Raw genomic sequence first — 27,265 nt, forward strand, 5'->3', positions numbered from 1 at the left:
GCTGAGCCGAACCGTATCGAAGCTCCATATGTTTGCCCAAATTTAAATAAGAACTGCTAAATCCTTGCCGGATAGAACAGTACGTCGATATTTTCGAAGGGATGATGACTATTGTAGAGCTTGCCAAGCAAACTCGTGAATCTATTCGCATAGTACTGCAAGATATTCTGGAGAGGATCGACTATAAACGAGGAGATAACACACAGAGCGGGCTATACCTGTAACTCTCGTTGATGCATCCAATTACAGATATATAGGGACAAATCTCTGACGAAACCCGACCCGATAGAGAAACTAAAACCTTAGGTGGAACCCAATAGAGCATAAATCAAAATCCTAATATCTTATTTTCAACATGAGAGACCCCCAGGGCCTCTCCAAAGGGATTGATCACTCAATAAGTCCAAAACCTAATAAAGAGAATAATGCTATATTTATAGCCATGGAATCCTTCCTAAAATCAATACTTGCCCAAATAAAATTCCTTACGCCCAAAATCTAAATCAAGAAGGAAACAAATCTTTTAAGAAATCAAATACCTTTCTTCAACCATTCCGAATTCAAGGCATATTTCCAACATGCAAGAAGATCAATCTGCCCTGAATATCAACCGGGAACAAATGCTTCATAATGTCATGTAGTACAAATTTCCAATTTCAGGGTCCTGACCTGAATAAATTTACTTCTTCTTTTTGGCTACTAGTTTCTCCATTTACATTGCTTGGCACTCCACCCATTTTAAACCGTCACTTACGACATCTGTTTTACTTGTGTGCAGCCGGCCCTAAACTTTTCAGGGGCTTAAAGCAAAATTAAATTTCGAGACTTAAAGCGGCCGCAACACAAATTTTAGCTCAAGACCAGCTCTATGCTCGTGTGTGGTAACAAGAGTATCAGTATCGCACATCGGTGCCTTTGCTGTGAATTTCCACAAATTACTGCTTACTGATTTCGCACATCAATCACCACCAATTTTTCACCGATACAAGAGAGACCAATAGCTGTCACCGGTTTTTACATTCGTTTTGTGAGTACTTGTTTGTTACTACATCCTTCAAGGTTTCCTAATCCAAACCCAATTGGGTTTTCATAACCCAAATCCAACTGGGTTTCACTTTAACAAAGTTTTTCTCCATACATGCAATAGATTTAATACCCTGTCACAAGTAAATCCTGCAGTCCCTACGTTTGAGAGAGAGAGAGAGAGAGAGAGAGAGAGAGAGAGAGAGAGATGGTGATGGTGAGTGTGAATGAAGAAGTGCAAATCCTTAATATTCGTGTATTCAAGTGGAACGAAGAGCTTCATAACGTCGAATCGTCGCAAGGGTTGTTTCTGTTCCGTATCGTTGATAATATCTTAAGAAATCCGGAGTTCCACCAACGTACTTTGAAACGGCCCGAGTTATTATCAGTGTTGCGGATCAAAAACAAACTATCAGTGTTCGAGCTTGTAAACTTATCGAATCGAGACTCCATCAAAAAGTTGGTTTCTCAGGCCATTGAAAGCAGAGAAGAAGACTACTCGGACGACACGGCTGCCAAACTGAGAGAAGCTGTATCCGAATATCTGCTTGGTTGCTTCAAATTCGACATATTCCAACCGCTGCCTTCCCTGAAAAAACCCATAATCGTCATCGCAGTAGACGTTGCCGTATCCAAAAGGACAAACGGTACGAGAAAGAGGCACTTACCGTCCGGCTTCTCATCAGAGAGACAAGAAACTAAAGATTCTCACGATGATGCTTCAACAAAAGACTCTCATGACGATGCTTCAACGCATTCAGAATCTGTAAAGAAAAGAAAAGTTGGGGATGCCAGGGCTTATAAGAAGGAAACAAGGTCTCGGATGCAACACTTGAAATTGTCTCATCGAGATGAAGTTGAGATTCGGCTTGTTTTAAGGTCGTATTTGGAAGAACCAAGAGCTTCTGCGATAATTCCAATGGTCCCTGGGGAACCTAAGGGGCTTAGTCAAGTTGAGGTTGTGGTGAAAGAAAAGGAATTTGATGGTAATGAATTGGAAGATGAATGTCCGATATGTTTGCAGGGGATATTAAGAGGGATGAAGGTCGCAAAATCTCCTTGTTCACATATCTTTCACAGAGATTGCTTGTTGCGGTGGCTGCCAAAGGATAGTCGCTGCCCCTTGTGCAGATCTACTTGCGCTACCTTGGTACAGTCATAGTTTTTGTTCTTAGCATATGGGTGATGGGTATCGAATTTTTATGTAGTTACTCGTTTCAATCTTTCTTGAAAGATTTTAAATTTGTTTTGCGTGAACTTCCTTTTGTATTGTAGTTCCTGACTAATTATCATAAGCTACACCGTTTGAGTTTTTCCTGTTTCTTGAGCTTCAGTTTGGTCTTTTTGCAGGTTGAGGGGGCTGTTACATATCATGGCTTGCTACATCAAGATTTGTCCTAAGCGTTGTACAGTGATCTTGTAAGTTTCTTATCTAAACCAATTGATAACTTCCCCGTACGTGTACTTTCTTCATGCGGGTACTGAAAACTGGAGTCGCTTGCTATTTTATTCACCACGTTTTCTTTTGCTTGGATTTTGTTCGTACAAGTCATAAGGGCGTTGCATATTTTTCTATCGGTTCCGGTAACCAGTGTCCTCGTATTATGAAGTCCTGATGTTGTTGCATCTAAATGAATCATGTCCATTCATCTCTTGGATAGGAGAAACATAACGGCGATGACATGGAGAAAATCCCGTAATGCAAATCCTTTGAAAAACTTGTATTAATTTGACAGGGATAGGAATAAGGTTTTTTTTTCCTATGGCGAACGGACCTGGATCTTTGTCAAGAGATATTAACTGTGTGCTGATATTGTTACAACGAATGGATGAATTCATGAACGACGATAGGAAAGAAAATATAATGCGAAGGAATTCAACAACATCAGTATTTCAAGGCTCGAACTTTGCACAAAAGTTCAGTACAATATATTGGTCGGCCCAATCTCTTTTTTTGGTAAGTTAATTCCATGAAGAACATAAAAAATACAGTGCAACAAACCAAAACCACAAGACCAACTGTCCCAGGAACACCAGAACCTCATACCGGCCTAAGGTTCAAAAACAGAACTCGGCAAACCAAAACCACGAGGCAGTCAGGTTAGGCCCTAGCCACTTCTACAATCATGAAACCGAGAAAACAATAGCAGAAATTTGCCAAACCATGCAAATAGCCCTATTCTTCAGTTTTCTGCACCTGCCTCAAGGTGCCAAATCTTGCACGCCTAAACTTTCAAAAGTTCAGTGAATTGTCTCATGACTATCTTTCAAGATTTTAGCAGAATCCTTCACCGTGTTCTGGTGGCAAAATAAGTTGTTAAGTAAACCCAACTTACTGGAAATCTGAGATCTAGATTGCTTATTTATGCAGCTGAGTGGCCTCGGCTAATTTTCCCAATGAATTACAAATTGAAGTCAATATGATCATTCGGGTTATAAAACACATCTTTCTCGATAACACCACGATAGGCAGGAGAGTTGCCATTACAATTGGAAGCAAAAAATCAGAAGAAAAATGCTTGTCACCGATTTGTATCACCGCCTACTTGGCGCAAGCTCCACCCAGACCCGCTTATGACAACCATAGGATTGGCTCCGAGTTGGAATTAAAACTAGAGAAATCATATATTGCACCACCCCCCAGTTACATAGAATGGAAAGACAAAATCTGGTGTTATATTTCATACTCAGGTAAAACACATCTTACAATGGGAGTACAAGATTCAATTCGTTCGAGACGCAAATTCAATCAGTAGTTTTGAAAAGGCAGAAACATGGAACAACTCCAGTTGCTTCATTCACAAACATTTGGGGACAACCCCATTTGCTGCATCCACAAGGACCACTTAACAGCCTCAAAAGAACATATGATCATTCCCTTGCAGCACAGAGATAACGTTGAGTATCTTGTTTCCTTGCATTCCCTTGGTCAGATTGTTGCGTGGATGGTTTCAGAATCAATGTAGACGAACTATTAATCCCAAAGCCAAAAAGCTAAATAAAAAGTTATGACAAATAAAAAAAAACCGAAATAAGTTTTAGACTTGTAAATTAAAAAGAATGCATCTCAACTCTTTGGCATATCCCTGATCGAGTCTTTAGCATGGATTGAGGGATTCTTTTTGTATTTTGTATCTTTGTCGTACTGGTAGTTAGTTTGGGAGGTGATGCTTTCCTAGGCCTTGTCTTGTGAGATCTGGGTAGTGTTATGGGGTATGCCCCGAGCGCATGCTATGGTTACAAATATTTTTGTGTACAACACTTGTACACCACCTTGTGTGAGACCCATTTTGAGGTCCCATACAAATATTCCGAGCCTTTCAATTTGTTCAGAATATTTTTTGAAGGGTCTTTGTAAAAAAATCAGTTCAGTTAGATATCGATAAGTGCTTAATTCATACATTATTTTCTTGGTGATAATAACAAAAATTTGAAAAAATGAAATAAAAATCCAAAAAACAAGTAAAGAAATCTATCCGATCGAATTAAATTAGGTAACACGAAATGATGAAATTGAATTTTGTATCGTACACGCGATACGGATAAAACTTGAGCTTTTGCATACTTGATAATGGAAACTCACAGATGCGGTCTTTGGCAAAACGGCATCAACCTAACGCTCGCATCTTGAACACAAGAAGTCTCTCAAAAGCGATTAGCCCGCAGTTCATGATACTTCACATTTTGAACCTACGAGGTCCATTGAAAACCACGTTAAAAATCTCTGGAGTCAAATTGTAATCTCAATCGCGTTTATATAGATAATCGAATCCTTCCATGTTGCAGAGATTGTCGAGAAGATAAATCGTGTTTAAGATCATTTGAATCTATGACTTATATTGTTATGTGATCGCAGACAAGTGAATTTGTTTTTGTGAAATTTGAATTTGTTTTTGTGAAATTTGATAAATATTGTTTTGTCTTTTTTTTTTTTAATTTTTGTTAGATTTATGTTACATTTTTTGGATTAATCATCCGTCTCAACAAGAGAAGTCTAAAAAGTAAAAAATTATGACCAAAAGAAAAAAAAATTCACTGAAAGTGATAAAAGTATCAAGCAACTGTCTTCTTCTTTTTTTGTCTAAAATGTCATCTTATATGAATTTTTTTCAACATTGATCCATATAGTTGCACTTTTCAGATCTGTCTCGTCGAGACGAACATCTAACCCTAAAAATTATGATGAAAAACAAAACAAAAAGTTACGAAAAATAAAAAAAATACCGAAATAAGTTCTGGACAAATAAATTTACAAGAACTCAGGCACTACCTAGTTGTAAAGAAATGGACTACAATTCGACAGCGAACAAGAGGACCAGAAGAAGAAGTGTGGACCGTTACGTTCAATATGGGCCTATAGGCAGGGACAGACTTAGAGCCCGTTTCAAAAACCAAAAAAAGTCTTTATTTTTTAAGAAGACAATATTAAGCTCAAAAATTATGAGTTTATTGAAATCTAAAAATATGCAATATAGATCTTGTTTAAATTATTTTTGAGTTTATGAATGTGAAATAAGCTGCTTATTTTTTAAGAAAGTTTCTAGAACGGGGCTTTACTTCTGTTATTTTAGATTTAACTTAAATCTAAAAATTGTCTTTATTTGAATTTTTTTCGTTTTGCACCAAAAAATTTTGGGATATTGATTCGTCTCAACGAGAAGAATCGGAAAAGTAAAACTTTGGCACTTTTATCCAAGTATTTTGAGAAATAACCACTTTTTAGCGCAAAAATCTAAGATTGAAATCGGTAATAACATGTGCTAAGGAATATAAGTACTTATCTTTTGAATTAAATGTAATGTATTATGAGAGCATAACCTATTTCGTAAAAAGAAAAATAAATATATTTTAAAAAAAATCCTTAGCAGAACGGGGCCTAATGGGTTATTGCAGAAAAATAAGAAGAGAGAGATTTTGAACCAGTAGCGAAGTTTACTTTTTTCGATTAAACATTGCGTAGAGAAAAATGGTGATTAGAAAAATTACCCAAAAAAGAATAAGGCGAGCGACACTGAGCTAGATTTGGTAGAAAAGCGGTGTTTTGTGTTTTTTTTTTTTCGAGATAGATTTTTTCACAGCCGCTCCGTAAACAAAGTATTTACGGAGCGGCGCAATCTCAGCTGTCCATTCGCGCAATTAATAGCTAAGATTTATTTTCAATTATGGCCGGTCACAATTAACTTTTCTCCGGAAAAGTTTCATTAAAATTTGGATCGTCCAAAACACTATTGGACTGCAACGATTCACTTCCGTAAACGGAGACTTCGGTAAAGAAGTTTTTCTCATTTGGAATAATGTTCAATTTCACGACTATATATAACCTTAATTCGAAAAGTAATCGAACAGTAGTGCAGAGGTTATAAAAAGATACGGCTATGTTTTTTATTATATAGATGGTAATTTACAGGTAAATTCTTGGACATTTTCGAAATCAACTTCCTGATTTGTGCTACCTCCATCCCATAATATTTGTCTGGTCCGCAAAACGAAAACTCAAAAATAATGCATTTCTTTCAAAAAAAAATCCTTATTTTTTTATAATTAAAAGAACTTATTGATCTATATCTAGTAAATTGTTGAATTTTTTTCGAGTTTTTTTCACAAAAATTATATTTTTTTACTTTCTCGTTTTACGAATCAAACAAATATTATGGTATGGAGATATGATTTGTCCTACCCTTCCTTTATTTTTGGCTCCTTTTCCATAATATCTCCTGCTTTCGCGTTCTATAAGATCCTCTCTCTTTTTTAATCCTATATTTAAGTTTGGTTTTGCCTTTTTATTTTCTCGTCCTTGTTGCCGACAATCATATTATCATAGTCCTTGGCCTCTACGGCTCTATCACCGTCTGTCTATAGCTCGCTATCTGATTTTTGTCAAATTTTCCACCCACTTGACAAAATTCTCGGCGGACCCTAAGGATGGATTATGGTAGGATATTTTTCGCGAAAGAAAAAAAAAAAAGATTTCTCGCCTTTCTTCTTCAACTTATGTGAAAGTAGGTTTTCATCGCAATTGTTGTCAATTCGCGAAGAAATTGAATATCTCACGTATTGTCTAGGGTTTGTCGGACGAAGTTAGGAAAAAGAGGGACCGGAAAATTTTTTTTAAAAAAAGAAAAGTTATTTGTCATTGTTTGGTTTGGGAAGATAGATGAGGAAGAAAATTGCATATTAAAGAATCAGAAAATTTTCCTTGGACTTTCCTCCTACTTTCTTTCCTGATTATGTTCTCTTCTCTTCTCTGGTCTTGTCTCATTTTCTTCAAGTTTCAAACACATCTTATATGCTTAAAATAGGCGACGCAAAACGTTTGTCCTTGTAGATTAAGTATAATTATCGAGCAAAATGCTCTACCTCCTTTAGTTTTCATCGAGGCATTTTTTGTTGCAGTGTCATGACTCCAACCAAAATATGGTCGAACGGATAGAGAGCACCCGTAAATTTGTGCTACCAGCTTTAAGAATTTCAAAAAAAAAAAAAGCTAACAGAAAAAAAGATCAATTCAAATGGTCCCTCTGATAATGAATTATTTTCCAAGGCTGGCAATTACCATGGGATGATGGGAGTGTCCATGAGAGTCTATGCTTTTTGATGGACCTTATGGTGAAACCCATCAATCCAATGGGCTTATCCAAAAAAGCTGTCCAATACCATTTAATTAGCACATATTGGTGAGATTTTTTGGATAAAAAAAGCGAGCCAATTTATAGCACACAAAAGTCCACAGAAAGAGGCACTTTTTTCATTGAAGATATTATGGGCAATTCCATATGTCTTGTGGCACTTTTGAAGGTGGATAAGGGTGGGCATTTCTGTCTTTATGGCATCAAACTAGATTTTCTTGACCTCTATTCCCATGCTACTTGCTCCATTACTGTCATTGATTGATTTGGTGGTAAGGATTCTCTTTCCAACACACGAGACGAGGAAGGGCGTAGTAAGCGAAATAAATTAAATGCTTTGGGTACATGAAAATAAGCGTAGATTTACAGATTCCCGAATAAGTCAAACTTTTCGAAGTGCTGCTAAATCCGCTCTATAATTACCATTCCTGTGGGGGATTGGGATAACTAAATATATGTGCTATAGTGAAAATAATCAAAAGTTGGGTAATTTCTTGGGGCGATATTTTGGTAAGTATACAAGTCGTTCCAATAGACTAGCTAAAGTTTTCGTTAAATGAGAATAGGGCTCACTTAGATGTGTTCAATGTTAAATGTAACAGTATTCCGAAAACAAATGTGTGAACCCTAAGTTGAAAGTTAGCAAGACTCTTACACAAATCCTAATAACTTCTTAAATACTTCTTCAGATGCCCTTACTATAGATTCAGACTTCGGGTTTGTGCTGTGCAGTAAGATCGTGTTGCGCACCTCCGATGATCGGACAGCTCGGATCTCATCTCGACAACCAATGATCGAAAGCCGTTCATTACCGAAATGAGATCCGAACCGTCGGATGCACGATCCGACGGCTCAGAAGTGCGCAGCAAAGTGCTGTGCACCACTGTACAGCACCATCCCCAATTCTGTAGATTCATTGGTACAAATAGTTGCAAATGTACATGGGTCTGGTGGATTAACTTAATTTGCCCCATTAAGTTTGCCAGGTTGTTAAAAACTTGTTGCAAACCCCTTAACATGCATTTCTATTTTGTGTAAAACACTTTTACTTAATTCGTTGTACTAAAAAGTAATGGAAATACTTCAAAGGCAAATCAAAATTAGAAACGCTAGATTAATTCACAAAATTTAAACAAAAAAAACGATAGCGATGCGAAATCTAGAAGCATTTATGCTACTAGTATTATTTTAGAGAAATGATTTTGCCACTTCCTGTTTTGTTAACGTCACTCTCCTGCAAGTGTATTTTCACCAAAAATAACAAAAAATGGAGTGACAAAATCAGTAGCCTTATTTTATCATGAATTACTGCTATATACCTTATTTTGATGCAGCTTTTTTGTTCACTTATTTTAAACAAGATGGATGAATACAACCCACCACTCGACTTTTAAAGGAGTTCATATCGGGAGCATTTCTCTAATTGAATACTCCTATTTAATTGGGAGTACATATGCATTGTACATATCATGTACATATTGGTTTTGTGGGATCGATCTCGGATCTCACAAAGATGATTTGAACAGCCCATTATTTTTAAAATAATTTTTTATGGAGCCCCTATAAAAAATCAGCTCAACTCGATATCTCTAAAGATTTTTTTCTAAATTTGTAGGAGCAAAACTGAGTAGTTAAGTAGTTTCGGCCCCACAAATTTAGAAAAAATCCTTACCGATATCGGGTTGAGCTGATTTTTTACAAGACTCCATCAAAAAATATTTTAAAAATAATAGACGGTTCGAATCATTTTTGTGATATCCGAGGTAAGCCCTACGAAACTCATATTTACATGATATGTATAAACTCATATGTACCCATAATTTTATTGTTTAATTGGTGTCTACTAAACCGAACCCATTGTCTTCAGAACCCATTTAAATTAGGTAAAACCTAATGTTATCAGTGTTGGGACACTTAAAAGTGTCTCTTTGCATTTTTGGTTGTCTCCCCCTTCAGTTTGCAAGAAGATAATAGTATGTGTTGGACTGTTTTCTATCATCTCTCATAAAACTAATTGGTGTTAACGAAGACTTCAATTAAGTCTTTTATGGCATTTGACATCGCACCCGCAAGTCTATTTTAAGAGCGGTCGCAGAGAGTAGCATTGTGTAACTAAATCCACTGAAACACTCCGGGCCCAACGGTATGAAAATAGGAATATCACCATTTCACACCCTCCCTTTGCAGTTCTGGTTGTTTATTACTTTGGTTTTTGGCCTCTTTCTAGCTCAACCATGTGCATGCCCAGGATTTGACAACTACCAGATAAATTGTCTGGGCACATGGATCAAGTAATCAAGTTCCTCCCTTTTCCCTCCCAAAGCGGGAAACGAACCGAATCCATCTGAGTTCTAAAGTGTTCGAGCTCCACTCAATCAAAATTCAGTGAGCTCGAGCTCTTCAGCGTTTTTGAAGCTCGAGAGCTCCGGTCCAACTAATACAAATGAGCCGAGCTTGAGTTCAAATATGAGATCAAACTCGTGATCTCTAAGAGAAAATTATTAAACGTACATATATCACTAAAATAGGAGTACTAATTTTGTGAATATACATTTCATGCTTGCAAGTCTAATCAAGCTAAGCTCCGGTTAACCCGTGCTTGGCTCGTTTATGAAATGAGCCTAAAATACTAGCTCGGGCTCGTTTATTAACTTAATGAGTCAAGCTCGGACTCATTAATTGTGCAATCCGAACTGTTTTTTCCCCCCTTTTTTACGACAGGCAAACGGTACTACTTTTCATCTTTTATTGGTTTTATACTTCATACAATTTGTTTGCTAATCCCAACACTTAAAATAATTGAATTAATTATAGTCCCCTTTCACATGATCACAATCCTTGCTACTATAAACTAATCATTTGATTCAAGTTGATTATGGCTACGTGTACAAATCACACTTCACTTGGAGGCTGGAGCCATTTAGACATTCTTTCTATAAAGATTAGTACACGTGTTAACTGGTGATGGCGAGAGAATATTCTGTTCTCAGCACTACGTGGCGGTGCCCCAAGCTTCTTTCTACACATTACATTAAGATCCACACACTTAGTCTCGGACTCTCCAGAATTTTGTGACTGAGAAGAACTCTAGAGCACCAAGTGGCGGTGCCAAGAGGAATGAATAATTTTTCAGTGACAGCCGCTCAATTCTCAATAGTAGTATAAATTTTTGGACAGTTTTCATCATGAAGCTCCATACGAACACATGCACCAGCGTACGCCACCTGCCTGAGAACCAAACCCAAAGGAAGGTAACAAGCCAACCAAAACACCACAGTGAAAAACAACACCGAAATATCTGCTGAAACAACCCAAACAAGCAGAAAAACCCAAGACCAAAATTAAGAAATAAACCGAAACCCTAAACAAGCAGAAAAACCCAGAAAAATGCATCATGCTCTCATGCTACCACCTTATCCTTTTCTATTGTGTCGTTGCCTTTTCCTTTCCTAGTGGTCGATCCAAATGAGATTAGGTTTGTTGCCTTGTTGGCTAGCATTATATTGGCAGAAAAATATTGACTTGTTTCGTAAAGCGAAAAATAAGTAGTAGTACTTGAAAAAAATAATCTTAGCAGAATAGGATCTAAGCAGTTCTCACTTTTCCTTTTCATGAGTTACATTTTAGTGAATAATGTTGTGTTCGGTGTATGTATGTATACTGTTGTGTTTGGTGTATGCATGTAGATCTCTATCTATCGAATGAACTTTTTAACGCATAGATAATATTTAGATGTATCAATCCTCATAACATTTTTAAACCATCTTCCACAATATTAATAAAAATACGGATTATAATATCGTATAGTTATCTATTTCGGAAATTGTTGCTCTCCTTAATTGGGGTGTTTGTGGTACCTGCGAGAGCATTTATATATTCGCTTTAGATTATAATAGATATTGGATTTTGTAGAAGTAGATACACTTGTTTATATCACTGGGTAATTATGATTAAAGTGCAATAAAAATTAGTATTGTTTACCAACTTTCGAAATACTTAGAATATAAAACTTCTTCGAAAATAGCCAAAAACCGAGCTTCTCTAGAATCATTTTTAGGCCCTTTTTAATTTCTAGAAGTTCACATAATTTCAAAATACGTTGATAAGAATTTTTGACAAACACTTGCTAAGACTTTTAAAATCTAAAATTCTAAAACTTTGCTCGTAAAATTGTTGCAAACACGCACATTGTAAGCAATCCTTTTTAATTAGGAAAAAAAACAAAATGAATGTATTAGTCATTCATAAAGATACATAATGAATTTATTTATAATGAATAAATGTACGGAGAAAGTTAAAGGGAAAATATTATTTAGTGAATCAAACATTTATTTTAGGCAGAACCGTTTATTTTAAAGTTGAAAAAAAAGTTCAATTTCTTTCTTGGGTGAGTCTTCTAGTCATGCTCCCCTTTTGACTTTCCATTGCAGAGGAAAGGAAATTACTGAAATTTGGTCCTTTTTATTCATATTACCAAAGATGCCCCTGCTGATGTGAGGTCATGGCTCATGAGTGGTGGGGAGAAGTGTCAAACAGTTCGCAAAGCATATACTGCGGAATATAACACTCCCTCCTTGATCAAAAACTCCTCACCAACAAAAGTCTTCGTGGTATTCAAGTTATGACCATCGCTTTCAAAAAATGACTTATCTCGTAAAATGAAAAATAAATATTTAAAAAATAATAATCTTAGCAGGACGGAACAGAGTCTTAGTAGTAATTAATAAGTAATAATATAATGTTTTAATTACGTTATATTTGTCACGGGAAATGCTATGATACACATTTTTTACTTGGATGTGTACGGTATGTATACCCTGGATTCATGAAAATATCTGTGCGAAAAGATATTTCAATTAATGGGTTTTTGGCCTAATAATCCTATTGGTTTTTTCCTTGACTTTATTCATTTTTCGTTTGCTTTTGTTAGTTTTTCCGTTAGATTTTTTTGAATTATGGATTCTTCTCAACGAAAGAAATAAAAAAAAATGAAAAAATCCAAAATTTTACAAATAAAGTTAAAAATAATTCAAAAAATCTGTTTGTTTTTTATTATTTCTGTCTTTAGTAAACTTTTTAGGTTTTAATCACAAGTTTTCGCATTTTATATTCCTCTCTGCGAGACAAACAAACAAATAAATCACAAAAAAATTAGAGTAAAATTAAAAAAATAATTTTTTAATAAAGAAATAAAAAATAATCTAAAAATTATATTACTAGGTCAAAAGACATTGATTAAGCAAATGACCTAATGGTACTCCACCACATCCTTTGGACGTTTGCCCACCTGTCCTCCTAATTCCAAAAAACACAAGTGGACTCTCTATATGGCGAGTATGATGTTTGGCGTACTCGAGAGAGCCTAAGCTGACCTCTCACGGAAACACTTCCGCGACTGAGTAGAGTATTTGGAGATTTGCCTCTCTAATTTAAGAACTTACACTTTACACCCATATACTCCAAATCAAAGCTCCAAATTCAGGGAAATTTTGTTAACTTTGAGCATATCTCGAGTTTAACACCATTTTCCAAACGCACCACCAGCCTATCTCTCTCTAGCATTCGTCAAAATCTTAAACCCATCGACAAACATAATGATATCTGATTTCAAAACTGATATTATGTTGTAGAACTACTCATAATGTAGCGACAAGAATCCCACTTAACTCAATTGAACGAGAAAATTTCGCAACAATTTAGTGCCCAAGAAGCAAGGGTAGAATTATAATAATGTTGAAAGGATTTGGAACGATCTCACTCAAAGTGTAGGAGGCCGCATTTATTTGGTTTTCAACCATTTAAGAACCCTCAAATGTTCTAATCATGAAGAAAACAATTTAAAAAAATTACATGTTTTTTGACTAAAAGAATGACATTTTAACTCAGAGTATGCATTAGATTTTTGCCATATTTGAGAGGTCCCTAAGCGGTTTCCATATTAGCTGTAAGACGATGGTCCTAAAAGCCAACTTTCTCGATGTTTTATTGGTAGTCCAACTTAGAATACATTTGATTGATTAATTGTCTCTTCATTATTGTTACCAAGATAGAAAAAAGATAAATGGATCAAAGAAAAGCCTTTCATAATGGATCAGATATTTTGTTTGATTAACGAATATTTTTAATTTAGTCTTTATTACGAGGATCAAGTTCCCTCCATGCCGCAATCCTCTTTACTCCTTCAAACTCTCCCTTTTCGAACCCATCTCCGACCTCCATTGTAGATCCAAACTATTAATTTCGTACATTCCACAAATAAGAGCACTTGTATGTGAATAACTCGTAGTATTTCTAAAAGAGGTTACTAAGTTTAGAATTATATTTACCGTATATTCTACACAAGTTATTCACATACTGATAAATGTTTGATCAAGCATATATTATTTTCTGCAATTTACAAAATCAACGAATCAAATCATTGTTTTAAGTTCAAGATGAATTCAAAAAGAGTTTGATAATCTATTTGAGATTGACAGGCTAAGGATCCCCTCTTTATTGAAGGATTACTTCTTTTCGTCAAGTATTCCATTCTCTCGATCACTGTAAGCTTAATCCCAAAGGCGAGTTACCGCGCATTTTTTCACTGAAAAACAAGCTAAGGATCCCCTCTTTATTGAAAGATTACTTCTTTTCGTCAAGTATTCCATTCCCTTGTTCGTCGGAGGAATAAGGAGGATTGTGGTATGGAGGCGATTTACCGCGTGTTTTTTAAATTTTCAAAGTGTTGCAAAGTCATCTTTGCTCAAAGCCCAGGGGTCAAAGTGACAAATCTTCAAAACAGTTTCCTCGCTTATACAATTACCATATCAAATTCTCCTCCCCTATATGTCAGCTCTCTGTCCCTCTCTGACTCTCTGTATTCTCGCACTCTCTCTCCTCTCCCCTCTCTCTCTCTAAATTGTTACAGTCACTGTCCTTAAAATACCGTCACCGAAACTCCACCCAGCAATCCAGAAGGCACAATCTCAGAATCCTCTCTCTCTCCTCCTCGTCCTCTCTCTCCACATATACATATATCTACACGGAACTGTAACAGGTCCGTATAGATATATATAGGTGGTGGTGATGGCGGGAAACGACTGGATAAACAGTTACCTTGAGGCGATACTGGATGTGGGGCCGGGGATCGACGATGCCAAGTCGTCTCTGCTCCTCAGGGAGAGAGGGAGGTTCAGCCCCACTCGCTACTTCGTCGAGCAAGTCATTGGCTTCGACGAGACCGATCTTTATCGCTCCTGGGTCAAGGTATATATACTGAATTACGCATTCATCATTTCCGTATATCTGTCTGAGTCACATCGAGCTCGAGCTCGTCTTTTAAAAAGATTCCAAACTACTGAAATTAGCGAAAGCGGCTGTGATAAACGTGCCAAACTGTTGAAATTTGCGAGAGCGAGGATTGGGAGCGGAGGATGCTGCTGAAGGATTGTGTGATTATGTGACTAAGATCTATGTGTCTTGTGTGTGTGAATTGTGGGCGAGCGCGTCTTTTAAAAGAGAGAGACTTTTTCACGGCACCTCCGTGAACAGGGTGTTTACGGAGCCCCTGTTCACGGAGCGGCCCAATCCAGTCATCTGTTCGCGCAATCAATGGCTGAGATTCGTTTCAATTATGATCGGTCACAATTAATTTTTTCCGGAAAAGTTTCGTTAAAATCTGGATTGTCCAAAACACTTTTGGACTGCAGCGATTCACTTCCGTAAAGAAGTTTTTTCTTTTTAATAACATCCCAAACTACTGAAATCCGCGAGCTGTGTTTTCAGAAAAACATACTCCAAACTATTGAAATTCACGAGAATGAGGATTAATAGCGGAGGGTTCTACTGAAAGATTATGTGATTATGTGACTAAGATCTATGTGGATGTGTGAGAATTGCGGCAACCAGGCGCCAGAGGGGTCAGATTTGAGGAGCTGGCATCGATTTTTTTTTTTCTTTTCCATATCTAAGCTTATGTATCGGTGTGTACTATTGATGCATGTATCTCGATCTGTAAAGTGTGTAGTTATGTACAGGAAAAAGATATAGGCACCAGTATTTGCACTAACAATTGTACAAACTCTCTCATGTATGTGGATACAACGTATGGGTGGTGGGACTCATGAACTCTATGTGAGGGAGTCTGTACAATTGTTGGCGCAAGCATTTGTGGTTGTATAGCTATGCGTGTGTATAAGAAATTGTTGATTGCCGGTGCAGGCTGCGGCTACAAGGAGCCCGCAGGAGAGGAATACGAGGCTGGAGAACATGTGCTGGCGGATTTGGAATTTGGCCCGCCAGAAGAAACAGGTCTCTCTCTCTCTCTCTCTCTGTGCGCGCGCGCGCGTATTTGAATATCTAGATATGTGTTTGTAGTTGTTATACAGGCATAAGCTAGTTACTATAATTGGAGGTGTAGGTTGAAGGGTTACTCAAAATGTTTGTTATCAGTTAAGTGAAGGACTTGCTTGATGTGGAATTCTGAGCTCTAAATCTCTGGTTTCAGTGGATGTTGGGGTGTGACCGATCCAAAAGATCGGTGCTCTGTTCGTTCCGCGGTTTGAGTATTTTCGTCAAGATCATCGTAGGTCCGTTACGCATATGTTTACTCCATTTGAGAAGAAGTTTCATGGGATCTGAAGCATTCAATAGATGAGCTCAAATCTAAATTTGAGTATAAGCTCCATTAATGGCAGAGCGGCAAACTTGAATGCGACAAAGTAGCCTTCAAATAGAGTTAAGACATGAGTCTTCCTTGATTTGAGCATAGATGATAAGTAAAACTCAATTTTGTATGAGTTTGAGCATATGAGTGGAGAGGTTATGGAAGCATTTTAACTCAAGCTTAAGTTTTGGTCAAATTTGGGAAAGGGCTGAAGATGCCAAACAACAATTAGTTAGAATCAAATATTCTAATTTTCGATTTACAATTGGGCTTGCAGTGGTTTCAAATTTGGAAACCTTAGTATTGTAAATGTCAACTTTCCGAAAGAAACTTCTTAAGTGCAAATGTCCATGTTGGATTGTTGGGCTTTATTAGACACATTGGATTGTTGGGCTTTATTTCAAATTCTGCTATTTACCTGCTGTAATGACAACTTAATCCTTCAGAAAATTCTAGCTGTGTTTAATCCAGGACAAGTGTTTACAAACTTTTGTTTGCTTGTATGACTTTCTGTTTCGGTTCGGGACGGGTTTTATTTAGAAAATCAATACAATGATTTTTGTCGTCATCTTTGTGAGAATTTCTCGAACTCATTCTCTCTCTACTCACTAAAAGAGGTGATGTGGCTAAAGTAAATTTGTTTTTTTTTAAATTTTACTGGCGTTTACTTATTAATCCTTTGTGCACTAATTTTTGATATGGAAATGAAGACTTTATGAAGCTCATTTAGGTCAAATGATACTTGATCCATCTTACTTTGCTTTCACTACTATCCCTCCTACTTAAAATGCATTTTTTTTCCCGGTAAATGTATGCATTTCACTAAAAGCTCAAAACTCAACTACAAACAATCAGTCCAAAGGACCAGAAACAAAAACTACACACTTGGCAATAGAAGACCAAAAACCAAAAAAGCACATAACTTGGCAAAAAATAAGAAAACTAAGCTGAAGGCATAAGCCACCCCATACACCAAAAAAATGCATTTTCTTTCTTCATCATTTGGAAGCCCAAAGGACTATATTGGATGCCTGCATTTTTCGGTCACTATGTTTCAAATGTAGGCATCTCATTCTGGTATTTTGATTCTATAAATGTTGTCCTTAACTGTAAAATTGTCAAATTGACTTTTTGTGGCATTTGTATGTCTGTGTTATTTATGCAGCTGGAGGAAAAGGAAGCTCAAAGGATGGCTAAACGTCGGGTTGAACGTGAAAGAGGCCGCAGAGAAGCGACTGCTGATATGTCTGAAGACTTCTCCGAGGGGGAAAAAGGAGATACAGTCAGCGATTTGTCAGCTCACGGTGAAAGCCACAGGAGCAGATTACCCAGAATTAGTTCTGTTGAGACGATGGAGGCTTGGGTTAGTCAACAGAAAGGGAAAAAGCTGTACATTGTCCTAGTAAGGCATGAACTGAACTCTAGTCATCTCGTTTGCTGATAATAAAGAGCTCTCTTACTATGCCAACGTCATTCATTTAGTCACCTTTTGACAAATAGCTAGAAGTCTATTGAGAATTAACTTGATGAGTTGGAAGAAGAGATCCATTTTTCTATATTCAAACATGTCTTGTGTATGCCTTCACTGATGGTTTTAAATAAAGGCCTTTACATATCGTTACGTAATGGAATATTGGACCTCCAATGCCGTTATCCACCTCTCTATCGGCGGATGCTGTCCAATATTGGCCAAGGAGAAGAAAGGAGGCCTACCAATGAGCCAGCACTCGAAATTACTATGTCAACTTTAATGTATTATGAGCAACAAAAGATTGTACAGAGAGTCATGGATCAAGTAATGACGTCTCACTGATATCGTTACGTTTCCGGTTTCCCAATACCACGATCTAAAACCCAGGGCCCTGCACTCTTTTCTGAATGCTATAGTGTGAACAAAATGATATATCTCGTGTTCTGTGATGTGTTAATTTATTCTTAAATTCTTGCAGCCTTCATGGTTTAATAAGGGGTGAAAATATGGAGCTTGGTCGTGATTCTGACACTGGTGGCCAGGTAAAGTTTATTTCAAGAGGTTTTAGATTCAGTATCCAGAAAACTGCAGTCAATAAATTTCGGTCCTGTGCAGTTGCTTGGGGAGACAGCTAAAGGCTTTTCGTTATTTCCCTTTACTTCGTTTTTTTAGGTTAAGTATGTTGTTGAACTAGCAAGGGCTTTGGGTTCAATGCCAGGAGTATATCGGGTTGATTTACTCACTAGACAAGTTTCTGCACCAGACGTAGATTGGAGTTACGGTGAACCCACTGAAATGTTGCCTCCAAGAAACTCTGATGGTTTGATGGATGAGATGGGGGAGAGTAGTGGGGCTTATATTGTTCGCATTCCTTTTGGGCCAAGAAATAAGTATCTCCCAAAAGAAAGCCTGTGGCCTTACATCCCTGAATTTGTTGATGGTGCTCTTAACCACATACTACAGATGTCCAAAGTACTTGGCGAGCAAGTTGGAGGTGGACATCCAGTTTGGCCTGTTGCTATCCATGGACATTATGCCGATGCGGGCGATGCTGCTGCTCTTCTATCAGGTTCTCTAAATGTACCCATGCTTTTCACTGGTCACTCACTTGGTAGAGATAAACTGGAACAGCTTTTGAGACAAGGTCGACTATCAAAGGAAGAGATTAATACAACATACAAAATAATGCGCCGAATAGAGGCCGAGGAGTTAGCTCTTGATGCCTCTGAGATAGTCATAACTAGCACTAGACAGGAGATAGAAGAGCAGTGGCGTCTTTATGATGGTTTTGATCCAGTACTGGAGCGCAAGCTACGAGCCAGGATCAGGCGTAATGTGAGCTGTTATGGCAGGTTCATGCCGCGCATGGTTGTAAGTATTGGGACATCAATCTTAATTTGAACACCTGAGCTTGAGATACAGTTTCATGCTTGCTTACTTTGGTAAGACTTTATATATGCTCTTACTAGTATGTTTGATGGACGATGACAACTGACAAGTGTCTGTATCGGACTCAAACAGGAGGTATTCAGCATGGAAATCTCAAACATAGCCTGTTACGTCACAATGCATTGCGTGAAATCAAGTGTAAACAGTTGTACTATATTTAAGCTGACCGTAAACTTTGTCAGAAGCTGGGCTTCTCTGATCAGTTCTTTCCTTTGTTTTTTTACGACCTTGTTTTGTTTTTAGGTCGTAAATCTTAATCCACATGCATACATTAGCTCATATCATCAATTCCTGGTTGTGCGCAGAACTGCTTTGCCAGTTGGAAGTACATGTAATAGTTTAGCACTCTGCAGGTAATTACCCCTGGAATGGAATTTCAGCACATTGTTCCACATGATGGTGACATGGATGGTGAAACTGAAGGAAATGAGGACCAACCTACGTCTCAAGATCCACTTATTTGGACTGAGGTTCGAATCATTTCTCTTCATTTGCTTTGATGAGTCCCTGGACTGATTACTAATCTGCAGCGGTAATCGTTCCAGATATAACTTAATGAAAATTCCTCAACCTTTAATTTGTTGTGGCAAATAATTAACTCTGACATAATAATATGCAGATAATGCGCTTTTTTACTAATCCACGCAAGCCGATGATACTTGCCCTAGCCAGGCCTGATCCCAAAAAGAATCTCACAACTCTGGTCAAAGCATTTGGGGAATGTCGTCCATTACGAGAGCTGGCTAATCTGGTACAGTTAGTCACCTTTAACTGTATAACACTTCAACTGTGCGAAGCTGCTGTATTTGCTTTGGCAAGAGGGTCACACACTTTTTATTTTGCAGACCTTGATAATGGGAAACCGAGATGATGTTGACGAAATGTCAAGCACTAGTGCTTCTGTTCTTCTCTCCATACTTAAGCTTATTGACAAGTATGATCTCTACGGTCAAGTGGCATATCCTAAACACCACAAGCAGTCCGATGTTCCCGACATCTACCGTCTAGCAGCAAAGACAAAGGTACTCTCTTTTATGGTATATATGCCCTAGCAAGTTAGAGTGAATAAATAGTATAAACATTATGACTTCTACCGTCCTGTGTGGTACATCTGGAAAATTACTTTTTCCATGCAAGTCCGCCTTGACAGCACTGACTCTATATACTGTACTTTCTAGTAGTGTAGTTTGTTTTACAGCTATGAATTTATTCGTGATGGGGTTAAAAGTTAGTTAATCTTGAAAGTTTCCAGCATCATGCTCAGCTCTTGCAGACTTTCTCCTAATTTTTCTGATAAAGAAAGTCAAAATCACCATGGGTTGTATGCAATTTCTTCTAGAACCTTTCAGTTTCCAATGGTGGTGTCTGTTTTTCTGTTGGTGATTGTTAGAAGGCAGGCTATTTGCATTTAATTAATGAGGTTGTGGATGATATATCTTTTTTTTTTCCTTGATTGGTTGAATCTCTAACAATCCTGCGTTTTTTTTGTGAAGTAATTCTGCAAATCTGCTTTTTTTGTGTAGCAAATCTGTTCTTTTATTTTTGGTCTCCCTACAGTACTTGAAAGTTATCCGACCTACTTTAGTATCTCCAGGGATTTCCACCCCCCCCCCCCCTGCAATTCTGTTCTCTAGTGAGGCATACCTTCTGCACATCTTTGTTTTACTTTGTAAAGTATGAAGGCTAATTCTTTTTTTTTTTAATGGCGAAGAAAAGGTATGAAGGCTATAATCGTGCACTTAAGTCTCTCATAATGGCAAGTTTAATTAATTTGACATTTTGTTGGAGTCAAACTGTTTATTTTCTTGTACACTTAACAAGAAGAATAGCAGTGCTCCTGAAATGGTTGTAATGATCATTTAGACTACGTTCCTAAGTTCCTATATGTTTGTGCTTAGTTAATTTTATGTTATAAATTAACTGCATGTCCAGCAGTTCTTATAACAAGTGTAGTCTCTTGGAGAAGGAAACTAGTTTCATATCATAGATTATAACAAATGCTACAAGTCAAGGAGGCTTCCTGGTGGGTTGGAGGGAGTAAAACTGCTAGTTGGTACATATTTTTATCACTCTAGTAGAACTGTATGGTATGCAACATACATACAAGTTTGTTTTAGCTCTCTCTCTCTCTCTCTCTCTCTCTCTCTCTCTCTCTCTCTTTGTGTGTGAGAGAGAGAGAGAGTAACATATAATTTGATAGCTCATCATTGTTCTGCATTTTGCTAGGGAGTCTTCATTAATCCAGCTTTCATTGAGCCATTTGGGCTTACTCTAATTGAGGTAAGCTTCCTACACATGCGGTTTGAATTTCATTAAGTAGTTCACTCCTGCACTATAATCCATTATGACTCCATTGAACAGGCAGCAGCTTATGGTTTGCCGATTGTCGCCACAAAAAATGGAGGTCCTGTTGACATACTGCGGGTATTTGAATCAACAGATCACTCTTATTTGTGAGTCGGACGATTTTTCTATTTAATATTTAAGCGTGACGAGTAGTGTATCTGTTACAGGTACTTGACAATGGTCTTCTTATTGACCCCCATGATGAGAAGTCTATTGCTGATGCTCTTTTAAAGCTGGTTGCAGATAAGCAGCTTTGGGCCAAATGCCGACAAAATGGGTTGAAAAATATCCACCTGTTCTCATGGCCAGAACATTGTAAAACTTATTTGTCACGGATAGCAGGTTGCAAACCAAGGCAGCCATGGTGGCAAAGAAGTGATGATGGGGATGAAAACTCAGAGTCAGATTCACCTAGTGATTCCTTGAGAGATATACAGGATATATCCTTGAACTTAAGGTTTTCAATGGACGGAGAAAAGAATTCAGGCAGTGGCAACGCTGATAGTCCTTTAGAATCTGATGATCGGAAGACTAAGTTGGAGAATGCTGTTTTTACATGGTCAAAGGGTGTCCTAAAGGGCTCACAAAAGGCTGGGCTTTCGGAGAAAGCAGATCATAATAGCAGCGCTGGAAAATTCCCAGCGTTGAGGAGGAGGCAGCATATGATTGTTATTGCTGTTGATTTTGACGATATAACAGATATATTTTCAAGTGCTAGAAAGATATTTGATGCCGTGGAGAAAGAAAGGAGTGAAGGGTCTATAGGGTTCATATTAGCAACATCCTTTACTTTGGCTGAAATACACTCTTTTCTCATCTCAGGGGGACTCAGTCCTACTGATTTTGATGCTTTTATATGCAATAGTGGTAGTGACCTCTACTATTCATCTCCTAACTCAGAGGATAACCCCTTTGTTGTTGACTTGTATTACCACTCACATATTGAGTACCGTTGGGGTGGGGAAGGGTTGAGGAAGACTTTGGTTCGTTGGGCGGGTTCTATCATTGATAAGAAGGGGGAAAATGAAGAGCAGGTTGTAACTGAAGATGAAAAGATTTCAACCAACTATTGTTATTCTTTTAAAGTGCGGAATCCAGGAAAGGCAAGTTTGCTTATTCTCTAGTCTTAGATGACCTACTTATTGCATCTTTTGGTTGTAGTTGTTCTACTACACGCCTAGGCATTCGTGCTTGATTTAGCTTGAACCCGGTTTAAGCAAAATGAGTCAAGGTTAATCTTTGAATTTAGAGCTTGAAGTTAGGTAGCAGAGCTTGAACAATGTGTGTTAGGCTCGTTCGATTGTTCTGGAAAAGCTAGAGCTCATTTATATCTAAAAGTGGCAGAATCCAACGGAATCATCCATTTTTATTATGACAACAAAAAATAATGAATTTTACTAGTCAGTTACATAAATTATGCCTCCTTTAGTTGATATGATAAGGTTTTTTTTTTACTTTGTTTTTTGTCACGAGGCACAGAAAATGAGACTTTTTTATTGTTCAACTTGCTCTAAAACACGAATTCTCCATTAACTTATTGTTCATCTGACCAAAATGTGTTTTTAAAGTTTTTTTACTAATTCGACCAGACTATGGCAGGTGTCTGCTACATGCATTGTTGTGTAGACCGTTGAATGTCTGGCAAAGAAATCAAAGAGGTTGAAAAATATCCCGGGGGTGTCCATCGTTGCTCTCTAGTACCACTAACTGATTATGTGAGCTACATCTGGACACTACATCCGTTTACTTATCAAAAAAAAGTTTTTTTTTACTAATTGAGCAACCTTTCAAATACATCAGTTATTCAAGTCGTGCCAAGCTGAGCCACCTGATCAGTGGTACAGAGGGTGAGGTGAGCTCGAACAATAGTTTAATTGTTTAGCTGAGCTTGAGCCTTGCTTGAACATTATTGAGACTGTTTCAAGCTGACGCTGAGCAGTCAAGAAGTCTGTGTGGCTTTGCTCATTTTCATGATGGGGCTTAATACTTATGTTAGCATTTTGAGATATGAAGCTGGGGTGGGTTGATGTTTCGACTGTTACGTTGGTACTCTAGTTCGGATAAGAGGCTTGTCGAGCTGAATTTAGAGCTATAAAGTGGAATGCAGTTATTTATTCATATGTGGGAATATTTATGATCATTTTCTAATGGAGGTCAATGGGTAATTGATGCATTTCAGATAGTCCTTCTTTATCATATTGTTGTTTCATCCTTGCAGGTTCCCCCCGTCAAGGAAGTTCGGAAATATATGAGAATTCAGGCTCTCCGGTGCCATGTTATTTATTGCCAAAATGGAAGTAAGATTAACGTAATTCCGGTATTGGCATCACGTTCCCAAGCCTTAAGGTATAGCTCCTACAGCTTGTTAGCGGTTTAACAATTACTATTAATTGGTTTTCAGTAATGCTAACGTTGATTGATCTTTTAAATTGTTAAAATCCTCTGCATTTTGTTCTTGAAATATGGTGGGAAGTGGTAATTAGGTTGTCCTATGTAGACTTTTGTGCATGTTCAGACCTGTGCGAGCAACTGGTTAGTCATTAAAACCAATACATGTTCAAAGAGCTCTTTTTGTGTGAGATGTTGTCTTTATCCGACCTTTAGAGAAAGAGACTATAATCAAAATAATTTTCTTGTCTATTATGTCTTGTTGTAACTAGTAACAGTGATGATTATGTTTGTGAATTTTGTTCTGAAGGTTCTCATTAGCCATTTGATCCAACACCACAAGTTTGCATATAGCTTGCCCATGTGGGGAACTTTAGCTTTTCGATTTAAAGTAGCAGGGTACGATATTCGAACGTGATTTGGATTAGAGTTGCCCAATCACCCATTTGGCTGTTCATCAGTGGGAGGATCCACAAACTCTCTGGAGTAGTCTGTCTTTTCTTTTTTTCCTATCCGTGTAGTTTGATAGTATTGGTACTAGTTAGGCGGTCTACACAGAAAAATTTGCCACGACTTTTCAAGCAGAGTCCAATTAACTCCACAAGGCTAGAGCAACCCCTCTCATGGATTGTGGGGTTGCATGTCTATTTCCCAGCAGGGACACACATTTTGTTATGGTTTCGTGAAGGGAAATCTAAAGCGCTCAAGTGTCATGAGTTACCCCACCCATGCGGATCACATAACTGCAAGCTGTGTGGGCTGTTGAAATTATTAATGAGTACTGGGGGTAATGTAGACCTCCATACCATGACCTTCGTATGAGTCTTTGAGATCCATAGGACTCTAAACATGTGCGTGAAACACTTTTTTTATGATAAGAATTGTTCAAATTTGGTTTCATCTTTCATGTTCATATTTGATGTCTTGTCCAGTAAATTTTTCTCCAATTCGACACAGTTCGTGACCATTTTAGGTTCAAAGAGTGGAATTCATGATCATTCTCACTGTCCTTAAACCAGAGAATCTTCTGGAAATATTTTCACTACTTTGATATGATTCAATTTGCTACAAATCCAATACGTTTCTTTGAACTTTTTTAAAAACTCTGCGACTAAAAACACTGTTTTCAGGTATCTCTATCTCCGGTGGGGTGTGAACTTGTCGAAAATGGTGGTTTTTGTTGGAGAGAGTGGGGACACTGATTACGAAGGATTGCTAGGTGGCCTACACAAGTCTGTAGTCCTAAAAGGGGTATGTACAGGTGCGATCAATCAACTTCATGCCAATAGAAACTACCCACTTTCTGATGTGCTTCCAAGCGACAGCCCCAACATTGTTCAAGCTACTGAGGAATGCAGCAGTGACGATATCCGGAATTCGTTGGAGAAACTAGGGTTCGTCAAGGGCTAGGAATTGTCAATCGTGGCGTTTTGGTAATTCTCTTTTTGTCGCTTGGGTAATGATCTATGAATCACCTGGAAAGCATTCCCATAGCGTTTCATGGAATGATGGAACATTGTATCCCGAAGCTGGTTAGGGTTTCCTCATGAAAACTTGGGAAGCTGTCCATTCTTTTGCTTTTTTTTCCATAAAATTCATCCTTTTGTTGCTTCAATTGGCATATGGTAGCCACACCTTGTGTTGTATAGCTATTGTATTTCTTCTTTCTCTGTGTAGTGGCTCCTTGTAACATACAGGATGAAGTTAGTTATACAGTAAAAGGGAAATAAATTGGCCAACTTTGAGTTTTTTTTTTTTGGAAGAGACTCCGGTACACACCTCCTTTATGAATTTTGTGGCTTACTTTAAAAAATTTTGTGGCCCAATATATGAATTTTGTGGTTGTTTATTTATGAATTTTTATGGTTATTTTTGTGAATTTTTTTGTGGTGTTTATGAATTTTTATGTTAAAAAAAAAACGGCGCAAACTAAAAAAATGGCTCAAAAGTTATGGATTTTTGTGGCAGCGTCTAGGAATTTTTGTGGTATGGTTTATGAATTTGTGATTCGATATACAACATTTTTGGTGTTCCAATATGAATTTCTGCGGTGATGTATGGATTTTTATGGCTTAAAATACAAGTGCATACGGTTCACCTAAAAAAAGGGGTGTTTACCCTAGCTTTGTACCTTTTGGTACGTTGGTAGTATCAAGGCGATTGCAATGTATGGTGCAAGGAATCTCACTTATTTTTAACCCAGAGTTGGCTCAGTAGTAGTCACCTTTCAATCAGGACCCTCAAGAAGCTTGTGTTCTGAGGTTCGACTCTCACCTTCGTCCTATCAATTCCCGTGTTGAGTCCTTCTCAATGGAGTTTTGTCCCTGTTGTAATGGGCCACAAACTACTAGTTGGTGAGATTGATCCGTGTTAGTTGGTCCATTGGGTTGGATGTTGATCTGTCAAAAAGAATTTTATAACTTCTTGCATTTAGTTGCTTAATTGGTGACATTTCTAGTTACTTGATTGGTACCATATGCTTTCCAGGAATTTTGCATTTTTTGAGGCTTGAAATGTTTTGAACCATATCGTCAAGGTCAATTAAACCGGTTCAAACACTTTTTGGATGTACCAAAAATGAACATTTTTTTGGGAGATAGATGCTCTTCTGACCATTAAAAAAGGACCGGAAAATTCAGTTTGTCAGATACAGGCCCGGCCTATGAGTGATTAAATCGCTCATGTTATAAACGTCTTCGAGACCATCAATCATACCAGAAGTATATTTGATTAGGGTAACATTGTCATATTGTGAACACTCTGTTACAAGAGTAGCGCTATTGGTACCGACGGGTACCATACCGAAAATGGACTGACGGTCGCTCCGGGCCAACTCCGGCCACTAGACGGTCGATCAGAGCCGTCCAAAAATTCTAAAAAAAAAAACGACGGGGCCTATGTAAGAATCAACGGCATCCGATGTGTGTAGGTGCTCGATCTAAACACCCATACAAAAAAATAGGGTGTTTGGATCGAGCACATACACATCAGATGCCGTTGATTCTCGCGTAGGCCCCATCGTATTTTTTATAGAATTTTTGAATGGTTCGGATCAGCTGTTTGGTGGCCTAAGTTGGCCCGAAGCGGCCGTCGGTCCGTTTTCGATATGGTACCCGTCAGAACCAATAGCTTTATTGCTGTTACAATTGATCAAAGCACCAATTTATATCCAAATTTTGACAAGGTTGATGGAATCGTCAACGAATTATACACCGCTTCAATTATTAAAATAAGTTCCAAAAAAAAAACAACAACAACAACAACAAAAGCCTATCTTGCATCGACGGTGATACAGGGTCCATTTCTGGGCCCTGCACA

General features: G+C 37.7%; 1 protein-coding gene across 2 annotated transcripts; it reads left to right on the top strand.

Annotated features, from left to right (window-relative positions):
* Positions 1 to 14,506: 14,506 nt before the first annotated feature.
* Positions 14,507 to 25,705, top strand: LOC131300103 (probable sucrose-phosphate synthase 1). Of its 2 annotated transcripts, XM_058325797.1 has the most exons (14): positions 14,776 to 14,894; positions 15,414 to 15,547; positions 15,849 to 15,938; positions 17,459 to 17,700; positions 18,243 to 18,306; positions 18,437 to 19,135; positions 19,567 to 19,683; positions 19,833 to 19,964; positions 20,059 to 20,235; positions 21,440 to 21,493; positions 21,575 to 21,637; positions 21,727 to 22,662; positions 23,778 to 23,905; positions 25,078 to 25,705. In XM_058325797.1, exons 3-14 carry the CDS (start codon positions 15,897 to 15,899, stop codon positions 25,355 to 25,357), a joined length of 2,934 nt encoding a protein of 977 aa, XP_058181780.1. In that variant the 5' UTR covers positions 14,776 to 14,894; positions 15,414 to 15,547; positions 15,849 to 15,896; the 3' UTR covers positions 25,358 to 25,705. The 2 variants fall into 2 exon arrangements, with proteins under 2 accessions (XP_058181772.1, XP_058181780.1); XM_058325789.1 differs by lacking the exon at positions 15,414 to 15,547 and having other exon boundaries at positions 14,507 to 14,894.
* The last annotated feature ends 1,560 nt before the right edge of the window (positions 25,706 to 27,265 follow it).

The sequence above is a fragment of the Rhododendron vialii genome, chromosome 1a, assembly GCF_030253575.1.
Source record: "Rhododendron vialii isolate Sample 1 chromosome 1a, ASM3025357v1".
In the NCBI taxonomy this organism is placed as follows: Eukaryota; Viridiplantae; Streptophyta; class Magnoliopsida; order Ericales; family Ericaceae; genus Rhododendron; species Rhododendron vialii.

Excerpts from the sequence above, each read along its gene's own strand:
- LOC131300103 (XM_058325789.1), top strand. The coding sequence starts at position 14,715 with ATGGCGGGAAACGACTGGATAAACAGTTACCTTGAGGCGATACTGGAT. Across the intron at positions 14,895-15,848 it reads TTTATCGCTCCTGGGTCAAG|GCTGCGGCTACAAGGAGCCC; the intron begins GTATATATACTG and ends TTGCCGGTGCAG. Across the intron at positions 21,638-21,726 it reads GTCCTGTTGACATACTGCGG|GTACTTGACAATGGTCTTCT; the intron begins GTATTTGAATCA and ends TATCTGTTACAG.